At 55.0% G+C, this 10,228-nt stretch overlaps 1 protein-coding gene across 1 annotated transcript; it reads left to right on the top strand.

The window, feature by feature from the left end:
• The first annotated feature begins 618 nt into the window (after window positions 1-618).
• MVD (mevalonate diphosphate decarboxylase) lies at window positions 619-9,342 on the top strand. The gene is made up of 10 exons (XM_036346272.1): window positions 619-781; window positions 3,087-3,157; window positions 3,900-4,014; window positions 4,321-4,467; window positions 5,451-5,650; window positions 5,936-6,010; window positions 6,217-6,435; window positions 6,896-7,011; window positions 7,892-8,000; window positions 8,590-9,342. Exons 1-10 carry the CDS (start codon window positions 712-714, stop codon window positions 8,668-8,670), a joined length of 1,203 nt encoding a protein of 400 aa, XP_036202165.1. The 5' UTR covers window positions 619-711; the 3' UTR covers window positions 8,671-9,342.
• Window positions 9,343-10,228: the final 886 nt, after the last annotated feature.

Genomic DNA, 10,228 nt, shown 5'->3' on the forward strand with positions numbered 1-10,228 from the left:
AAATAAAAAAAGAGAGAGTGGGCTTTGAAAGCGCTTATCTCTCATGCTTAGCAGCTGCCACCCAGCGGCACAGGTCAGAATGCGGAGCTCGTGGGACCCCCAGATGACAGGGCCAGTGAGGAAGCGTGGGCGGCGGGACCCCGGGCGGCGGGGCGCCAGGAGACCCCAGGCGGCAGGGCGGACTGGGTGGCGGGCCCGAAATCCCGGGGGAGCGGGGGAGGCCTTGCGAGATACTGTGCTGGGGAGCCGGGGGCACTCTGGCATGGTCACCACAGCCTTTCGACCCGAGCTGCTCCCGCGCCCCACTCAGCCTCCTCTCATCCAGGAGAACCCCTTGGACGGAACCTGCTCAGCCGCCCACCGGGGAGGTCTGACCGCTGGATCCGCAGCGCTCCTAGAAGTCCGCCGCTCTGCGCTTGCGCAAGCCCCGCGCCTGCGCGACCGCGCATCACCGGAGGTTCCACGCCTGGGCACGCTCTGTGCTTACGCAGAGCCCGAGCACGCACGCCGGGGACAGAGGGGCGGGCTCAGCCTCAGCAGTCCATCGTTCGATCCCGCTTATTGGCTGAGAGGTGGAGCGTGGGGAAGAACCCGCCATTGATTGGACAACGTGCGAACAGCTGGGACCGCGTGGGCCAATGGTGAGGCCTGCTGGGGCGCGGGTTCCGAAGCCTGGCGGCTGTGGGCTGGGGTCGCTAGTGTTCCTCGGCCATGGCCTCGGAGAAGCCGTACCTGGCGGTGACCTGCACCGCGCCGGTCAACATCGCGGTCATCAAGTACTGTGAGTGCGCGGGCCGAGGGTGCGCGCGTGGGGACCTCCAGCCCGGCGCGGGTGGGCGGTGGAGGAGGTGATAACGCGGTTGGAGGTCCATATACAGTTGTGAGCACTCACTCCAGCGGCCCACCCGGCCCGGTGGTGCGGCATGCGATGCCCCGGATCCACTCCGGGACTGGCCACACGGGACGTCCATACCCGCAGAGGTGGGGACACAGCCCACATAGGACGTATATCTTCTCGGGGCCCGGGACACTTGATGGACATGGTCCACACAAGATGTCCATCCCTAAGATGGAACTCAGCTCCCACGGTCACGCCCACCCCAGCCACCTGGGATCTGCTCTGCATTTCTAGCATGTTCTCTTTTCAAGAATACTTCATCAATGAACAATGGACGCAGCACGTAGCGTTTTGGAACTGGCCCACTTCACCCACTGTAATCTCTGGAGGCTCATGGTAGTGGCATCAGTGCTTTGCTCCTTTAGTGCTGAGTCCTGCCCCCTGGTGCGGCCCGGCCACAGGTCCTACACCCTTTGGAAGGCAGCTGGGTTGCTTCCAGCTTTAGTCTGTTAGGAATAGAGCTGCTATAAGCTGCTTGTATGGATTTTTGTGAGAACATCAGTTTTCATTCTTCTAGGGCAGCGGTTCTCAACCTTCCTAATGCCGCGACCCTTTAATACAGTTCCTCATGTTGTGGTGATCCCCAACCATAAAATTATTTTCGTTGCTACTTCATAACTGTAATTTTGCTACTGTTATGAATCGTAATGGAAATCTCTGATATGCAGGATGTATTTTCATTACAAATTGAACATAATTAAAGCATAGTGATTAATCACAAAAACAATATGTAATTATATATGTGTTTTCCCATGGTCTTAGGCGACCCCTGTGAAAGGGTCGTTCGATCCCCAAAGGGGTTGCAACCCTCAGGTTGAGAACCGCTGTTCTAGGGTAAATGCCCAGGAGTGCCATTGCTGGGTCATAGTTGCATGTTTAGTTGTTTTCTTTAAAAAAGAAACTGTTAAATTGTTTTTCCGAGTGGCTGTACCATTTTACATTGTTTTTTGGCATTTGGTGATGTCACTGTTTTTTGTTTTAGGGGATACATCGTGGTTTTAGTGTGCATTTTTCTGCTGGCTGACCTTTTCATGGGCGTATTTGCCATCTCTGTATACTATTTGATGAAATGTCTCTTAATGTCTTTTGTCCATGTTTTAATTGAATTGTTCGTTTTACCATTGAGTTTTTGAGAGTTCATTTTATATTTTAGATACTGATTCTTTGTTGGATACGTGGTTTGCAAATATTTCCTCTTACTCTATAGTTTATCTTTTCATCTTCCTAACAAGTTCTGTCAAACAGCCAAAGTTTAAAGCATTTTGGTGAAGTTTAGTGTATTAGTTATTCCATGTATGCTTTTGGTGTCAAGTCTAAGACCTCTTTGCCTAGCCCTACAACCTGAAGATTTTCTCCTAAAAGGTTTACAATTTAAATTGAAGTCTGTGATCCATCTGGAGTTATTTTTTGTATAAGGTATAAGACTTGGGTGGAGGTTCATTCGGTGACCTATGGATGGATGTCCAGTTATTCCAGCAGCTTTTGCCAAAAATGCTGTCCCTCCACTGAATTGCTTTTGTATTTTTATAAAAAATCAGTTGGGTTTATTGATGGGGACTCTTTCTGGGTCTCAAAGATCACCTGCCGGGTATGAATCCTTATTACCTCCCGTAACTCTGCCATTCCCCCAAGCCAAAGTGCAGCACATTGTGTGTGCTTAACAAAGAGTTTTGAAATTTCCAGAAGGTTTACTTTGTTTGCCATAAGATACGGAGGTAGAAGTGCTCAGCAGCAGTGGGGTGATTTTGGGTGTCTCCAGGGAGTATGAGCAGGGAGACTTGAGGTATTTTCAGTAACTGAGGCTGCTCCTGTTTGGGAGGAAAAGACAAAAGCCTACCAGTCAAGCGTTCAGTACCCAGTAGGCACTCCAGGGTGACTTGTCCAATGGGTGAAAGACGATAAAACAAAAAAATGAAGCAGAAAGATGGTTAGCCTCCAGCTCTGCTCTGGGACCTGGAGCACAGTGAAGTGGGTAGCAATCCAGGAGGGCTTCCTGCAGGTGTGGGTACAGCAGGAAGAGGACACAGTGAGAGAGCAGGGTCCAGGGGTGTGGGGAACTGTGGTATGGGAGAGGGGGTGACAAGGGAGCACTAGTGGGGAGGAGTGGGGCTTTGGTGGGTGGGGGCAACAGTGCCCTGGTTTGCGGGGCTGGGAAACTGATTAGCTTACCTTGGGTTGTCTGTTCCAGGGGGAAAGCGAGATGAGGAGTTGATCCTGCCCATCAACTCCTCCCTCAGTGTCACTTTACACCAGGACCAGGTTAGTATGGGCTGACAATAAACACCAAAATAAAAATTTACTAACCTTTTGTTTAATAATTGATAGTAATAAATCCCCAGTCCATGAACAGTGTCCATTCCATGCTCCACTGTTAGGAATGCTCGTCGCACATGCACCCCCAGGTCTCCTCTGAGGATCTGTCCCTTCACACTCGTGCCCGGCCCAGTGGCTCTGCTGTGGGAGATGGAAGCATCAGCCTCACCTTGTGTAGCAGTGGTTCTCAACCTTCCTAATGCCGCGACCCTTTAATACAGCTCCTCATGTTGTGGTGACCCCCAACCATAAAATTATTTTCGTTGCTACTTCATAACTGTAATTTTGCTACTGTTATGAACCGTCATCTAAATATCTGATATGCAGGATGTATTTTCATTGTTACAAATTGAACATAATTAAAGCATAGTGATTAACCACAAAAACAATGTGTAATTATATATGTGTTTTCCGATGGTGTTAGGCGACCCCTGTGAAAGGGTCGTTCGATCCCCAAAGGGGTTGCGACCCACAGGTTGAGAACCGCTGCTGTATAGGGAAACCAGGCTTGGGGCTGAGCCTATCTACCACACTGTCTGACCCCCTCCTGTCTGGCCTCAACCTCCTGTTCTCCAGCAAGGCTGTCCCTGCCCCTGAGTGGGTGACAGTGATAGGCCATGGCAGGAAAGGCCTCCTCAGCAAAAAGGGGTGCTTTGCCCCTGAGGTGGCCCTGCATTTTCTTTCCCAGTTAAAAACCACTACGACAGCTGTCATTAGCAAGGACTTCACTGAGGACCGGATTTGGCTTAATGGCCGGGAAGAGGACATAGGGCAGCCGCGTATCCAGGCCTGCCTGAGGGAGAGTGAGTGGGGGTCCCACCTGGGACGTTGGGGCCAGTTCCAGCCTGTTCCTTCCCCTCCTTCTCTTCCTTACTCTGGGTGGAGTCTGAGCACAGCAGGCGCTGCTTCCTCCCCACCTGGCTCCGAGAGCCCCCGGGGATTGGGGACACCTGTTAGCACAGCCAGGTCTGGGGCTTTCTTGAACAAGGAGGCCTGCAGAAATTTGAGGCAGAGGCCCGGTGTCAGCTGTATCTCTGACCCTTGGCAGGCGAGATGCCAGGAGCAGGTCAGGGCAGCTCTGCCCAGTGGCTATCTCCCCCTCCCCACAGTCCGCCGTCTGGCCCGAAAGCGGAGGAGTGGTGACGAGGAGGACCCGCTGCCTCTCAGCCTCAACTACAAGGTCCACGTCGCATCGGTGAACAACTTCCCCACAGCCGCAGGCCTGGCCTCCTCAGCTTCAGGCTATGCCTGCCTCGGTGGGTGCCCACAGGAGACTCATGCTCTTGCAGCTTTCGGGGAGCCCTCGTCTCAAGAGGCTGAGGCCTTGGTTGTCTCACACATCTGAACGTTAAAGTCTTCTGAGGGTTCCATACATCAGACCCTCTAGGTTGTATGTGACAGAAGCCATCTCAAACTGGCTTACGTCTAAAGTAGGGACGTAACAAAATTCCAAGGAGTGCAGCTGCCTTCTGGTGCAGCTGGCCCCAGACTCTCCCACTGCCTCATTGGGCATCCATTTCTTCCTATGAAATCCTGTCTTGCTCACCTCTGTTGGTTCACTCTCTGGTAGGATCTCCCTACTTAGGGGCAAAGCTGGTTACCACAGTGGCGGTCAGTGGGCTCACACCGTCCTCATAGCCAATGAGATCAGTGGCCCATGAAAACCCCAGGGATGATGCTTACTGGCTTGGCTTGGCTTATGTATCCCGGCACCTTCAGGAGCCGGGGGGTGGGTGAGCCAAGCCGGGAGAGGTGCCAGTGTTGGGCAGAGCTCTTGCCTTATGACCCTGTGCATCCTGGCATCAGACCCTTGATCAGGCCCAGCCCTGCTCCTTCACACCCAGCATGCCAGCTACTCCAAGCGTGTACATTTTCAGGCCTCTGTGCCTCGGTTCCTGCCCCAAACAGCACCCCTTAAAAGCCCAATTTTGTGCCACTCCTTGGAGAAACTTTGGCCCCTTGGCACTCAGTCGTTCAGGTCCCCAAGAGTGGCTCCCCTCCACTGCAGCTCCACGGGCTCCAGGGGTCTTTGTATGTCCAGAGCGCGCCTTTGGGAATGCTGAGTGTATGTGAGCGTGTGGGTGGCCACATGGGTGAGTAGGTGAATGCTAACCGTGAGAGTTGGTGGCTGAAATTCTGTCATCTCAGAATTTTTAATTTCCTGTAAGGCACGTTCTCCTAGGGTGCTGAGCATATCTTAGTCCCTCTCCCCTGTCCACCTTCCCTCCTGTGCCTACAGCCTATGCCCTGGCCCAAGTCTATGGGGTCGAGAGTGACCTTTCGGAAGTGGCCCGCCGCGGTTCAGGCAGCGCCTGCCGGAGTCTATACGGCGGTTTCGTGGAGTGGCAGATGGGGGAGCAGGCTGATGGGAAGGACAGCGTTGCCCGGCAGGTGGCCCCTGAATTACACTGGCCTGAACTCCGAGTCCTCATCCTTGTGGTGAGTGAGACAGCCGTGGAGTGCGGGGACCTCTTGGGCTGAGCTGGGAGTGATGAAATGGTTCTTCACAGGGCGTTCAGGAATGACGCCCATGTAGTAAGAGGGTTGCTGATCTATATGCTGCTGTTCTCAGGACTGTCATCTCTGCCAGTCAGGAGGCCTCCATGGTCAGGAGGTGCTGGCCTCCACCCTACTGCCTGTACCAGTGAGGGGAGGGACAGGACAGGGTGGGTGTTTAGGGCTGGGGCCTGGGTGTGAGGTCTAGGCCATCTCTCCTCGGTACAGGTGAGCGCTGAGAAGAAGCTGACTGGCAGCACAGTGGGCATGCAGACCAGCGTGGAGACCAGCCCCCTGCTCAGGGTAAGGCTGGCACTGGGGCAGGTGTCAGCTCCCCAGGGAACAACCTGCTTGTCAGGATACATGCCAGGCTCCACCCACATCCTCTGCAACTGAGCTCATCTGCTCTCCTGGATGTATGAATGCTGGGGCCTGGGGGAGGCCCTACCCGCAGGCCACTGTGCTGGGAAGCAGCCAGCACCTCATTGGGAAGCACCTGTGTCTTGCAGTTCCGGGCTGAGGCGGTGGTGCCGGCGCGCATGGCAGAGATGATCCGCTATGTCAAAGAGAGAAATTTCCAGGGCTTTGGTGAGCTGACCATGAAGGACAGCAACCAGTTCCATGCCACCTGCCTGGACACCTTCCCACCCATCTCTTATCTCAACGACACTTCCAGGCGTATCATCCACCTGGTGCACCGCTTCAATGCCCACCATGGGCAGACCAAGGCAAGGTGGGGCCGGGGCAGCACCAGAATCCCACAGAGTGGGCCTCAGGCCATGATCTTCAGTAAAACCAGCACATGCTTGTCGGTGACAGAGCGCCACGGAACCTGCTTCATGCTCTTGCGTGCAGAGCAGCAATAGTTTCCGTCGCACTCTGTTTCATTTTGGTTGTAAGACCCACTGAGGGATCCCAGGCTGCACTTTAAAGCACTGGTTTGGGGAGCTCCCTTGCCCTCAGTTCTGAGTTGTCCAGCAGAAGTGCCACTGCTCTACTCGGGGTTGGCCTCGCGGGTGCTGTGGGAGGCCCTGGGTCTCTGGGCAGTCTAGAGCAGCGGTCGCCAACCGGTGGCCCGAGGACCACTGGTGGTCCATGAGGTCCGAAAGGTTGGCGACCGCTGGTCTAGAGGGTCTGGGCCAGGCAGAGCCACTGTCCAGATAGTGACGTTGACTGCATGGGTTCCAGGTGGCGTATACATTTGATGCAGGCCCCAACGCGGTGATCTTTACTCTGGACGACACTGTGGCTGAATTTGTGGCTGCCGTGAGGCACAGCTTTCCCCCTGAGTCAAACGGAGACAAGTGAGTTGTGGGTCCCCCAACTTGGGAAGCCGTGGAGGGAGGAGCAGGGTCTCCTATTGGGATCAGGGACAGCTGCTCCTGAGGCTGTGGTGCTGAACGGGGAGTCCCGCAAGAAGTGTAGATCCCCTTGGACCACAGGCAGTGTGTCACCAAGTGCGCCTTGCTGTGACTGGGAACTTCCCATCACATGCCTTAGCCCGTGACAGACACACCCACGCACATGGCATCGTGGCTCCTGTGTGGACAGTGGCTACAGCCCCGCAGTGGGGACAGAGCATTTGGATTTCTTTGCACCCATTTTAATGGTCCCTTCTCAACGTGGGGACACCTTCCTGTTAGAGGTACTGGAAAGGGGGGGCGGTTTACCTGTCTCCATAATTGGGACAGCACTGGTGGCTAGTGGGTGGGAGGCCAGAATACTAACTTCCTTACCAAGTGGGACAGCCATGATGGCCTGGGAGGCCGGGGGTGCCCTCATCAGAAGCTCTGTACTCATGGCCCTTGTCACCGCAGTGGGTGGTGGGCAGAGGAACACAGTGATGGACTCATGCCCGAACTGAGGCGTTTAAGTTGTTACCCCACTGGGTGGAGCAGTAGCCACGGGCCATGGGTGAATCCAAAACCTCAGGGAGGTTTCCTGAAACCCTCCCTTCACGGTGACCCCAGCCTGGCCCTTGGTCATTTTATGTGTGGTGAAATACACTTTGAAGTGTATAGCATTAAGTATATTCATTGTTGTGCAACCAGCACTTCTTTTGGTTCGAGAATTTTTTATCACCCCAAAAGAAACCCTGTACCCATCGTCAGTCACACCCTTCCTGTCTTTGGTCTGCATGCTCCTGTCGATGGGCACACAACACTCCTGCCTTCCTTTCCCCAGGTTTCTGAAGGGGCTGCCCGTGAAGCCTGGCCCGCTCTCAGACGAGCTTAAAGCTGCACTGGGCATGGATCCTACCCCCGGCGGCATCAAATACATCATTGCCACTCAGGTGAGGCCTGGTACCAGCCCTCAACACCAGGACCTGGGGCCTTCACGGCCCAGCACACCCAGGGAAGTTTCTATCCAGTACACAGGCTTCATGGCCTTAGACCCAGTGTGTCCACCAGGTGAAACCAAGTGAAGGGGTTCCCTTTACCCCCACTTCGTCAAGAATAACAGCAATTTCAAGGTATCTGGTCCACTGGTTTGTTTCACTCACTTGCTTTCAGGACACACTGTGACTTGGGCTGTGTTCCCAGTGCTTAGGGGAGAGGGCAGGGCTGGCCATGGAGATGGGGATCCTGGGGACCCTCAGCGCTCACCCACTGGAAGCAGATCAGGATCCTTGCTCAGTGGCTGAGCTAGGATTTCACTCAGATGGTTCAATTCCAAGGCCTCATGACTCTTTGTCTCTACCTTTCACTCAAGTCTGGGTAGTGGAGGCTGGGACCACGTGGCTCTTGCCTAAGGGAGTTGGGCAAAGGGCCAGGGCATCACCACACGGTGGTCAGCTTCTGACCTGTACTTTCCTGGGAGGCTGGAGGGTACACCTGTCCTTCCCTGTCACCCAACTGAACATTGATTTCTCTACCTGCCAGGTGGGGCCCGGGCCTCAAATCCTGGACCACCCTCACGCTCACCTCCTGGGCCCGGACAGCCTACCGAAGCCAACAGTTTGACCGCCTCCTTGAGCGGAGCCCTGGCCACCACTTGGAAAAAGGACTGCTTTGCTGGGACTGGGGAGCTGGGTGTGGCAGCAGCTGTGCCATGCTTGTTGGGACTGGAGGGTGGCTACCTGGCTCCGGGCTGGTCAGTGTGCTATGGCCAAGTGGGGGCAGTGAAGTGACTACTTGCAGGCTCCCAGGCGGCCAGGAACAGGGCACCCCGCCAAGTGCCTCACCTTTCCTGCCTGTGCCGTGCTGAGATGAGGGCTGGGATGGGATGTGGGACCTGGTGGATCCAGCCCATTGGGTTGAGCTGCTGGTGTGCCCAGGTGAAGGGTCTCTGACCCTGAGCTCTGGGGCTACGTTCACTCGCCGAAACAGGAGCTGTTTCACTGAGATGACGGAGAGTTGGCATCCCTCTTTGGAGCTGGAGGACTGGTCACTGTTCAGGAAGCAACTTCTGCAAGCTCAGGATCCCTCTACAAAGTGCTTTGAGCATGACAGTCACCCTAGCTCCTCTGCCAGAGCTCAGAGCGCTGCGTGTGGAGAGAATGTTTCTTCATAAAAAGACTAGGACTGTGACTCCAAGGGAGATGGGAGAGCAGCCCAAGATGCCTTGTTATACGGAAGCCCCACTGTCACAAGGAGCCCTGGCAACTGGGAATAAAGCCAGAATTGCTGATCAGGCTTGGCGTGCTTCTGTGTAACCAGCGTCCCTGTGTGGGCAGTGGGCAGCACTCATCGGGAGGGCTGGGGAGGGCACGGCCCATGTGCTTCTCCTGCCAAAGAACTTGGAACTTGCCCACTTGCTGACTTGCTCCTGAAGAAGCTCCTTCTGACCCAAAGCTCCCCTTCAGTTGCCCAGCCTGCGGTGGGGTACTCATCACACAGCCACTCCCATGGCCACGGGCCACACTAGATGGCAGACATGGTCACTAGGGCTCTGACAGGTATGGGGACAGGGTTCGGGTCTGGCTTGAAGCTTCCAGTCTACAAAAGTGGGAAACGCGTGCAGACGGCACTGATTCGGGAAGGTTCCCTCAGCCCAGAAGCTTATGGTTTCTGGAACCCAGGAATGGCTGGTACTTCTATGAATGGCTGTACTTACATTAGTGTGTGAGTCATTGCACTCTTCCCCACGCTCCCAGCTTCAGCACCATCAGCTTGCGGGAAAAGGAGGGTGGACACCGGTGCCCTTTGACCTGCCTCCGGGTTCCCTGCCTCCACCCCAGGAGGGTCAGATGCTGCTGCTGACCCTTAAGGGAGAGGGCAGAGGAGGGAAATGACAAAGGGACAGGACCTAGCACTCCTACATTCTAGATTTTCCTAGCTTTGCACACCTTGTTCTCCTCCCCTAAGTTAGTCCTATGAGCAGAGGGTTGCCCACCACACCTGGCTAGCCCAGGGTCAGGAAGTGAGGGTTGGACCTGCCACTGTCCTAAGTAGCAAATATTGGCTTCTATGGAGCCTCGCCCCAGGCTCAGGCTCCTTCCTTGTCTGAGGCTCTTCTCCCTGGAGTGGGCATGGCTCTGGACCTTTAAACCCCCTAGGAACTTGGCCTGCTCACACCTTC

Source organism: Myotis myotis, unplaced genomic scaffold, assembly GCF_014108235.1.
Source record: "Myotis myotis isolate mMyoMyo1 unplaced genomic scaffold, mMyoMyo1.p scaffold_m19_p_19, whole genome shotgun sequence".
NCBI classification, from domain to species: Eukaryota; Metazoa; Chordata; class Mammalia; order Chiroptera; family Vespertilionidae; genus Myotis; species Myotis myotis.

Excerpts from the sequence above, each read along its gene's own strand:
- MVD (XM_036346272.1), top strand. The coding sequence starts at position 712 with ATGGCCTCGGAGAAGCCGTACCTGGCGGTGACCTGCACCGCGCCGGTC. Across the intron at positions 4,015-4,320 it reads CCAGGCCTGCCTGAGGGAGA|TCCGCCGTCTGGCCCGAAAG; the intron begins GTGAGTGGGGGT and ends CCCTCCCCACAG. Across the intron at positions 7,012-7,891 it reads CCTGAGTCAAACGGAGACAA|GTTTCTGAAGGGGCTGCCCG; the intron begins GTGAGTTGTGGG and ends TCCTTTCCCCAG.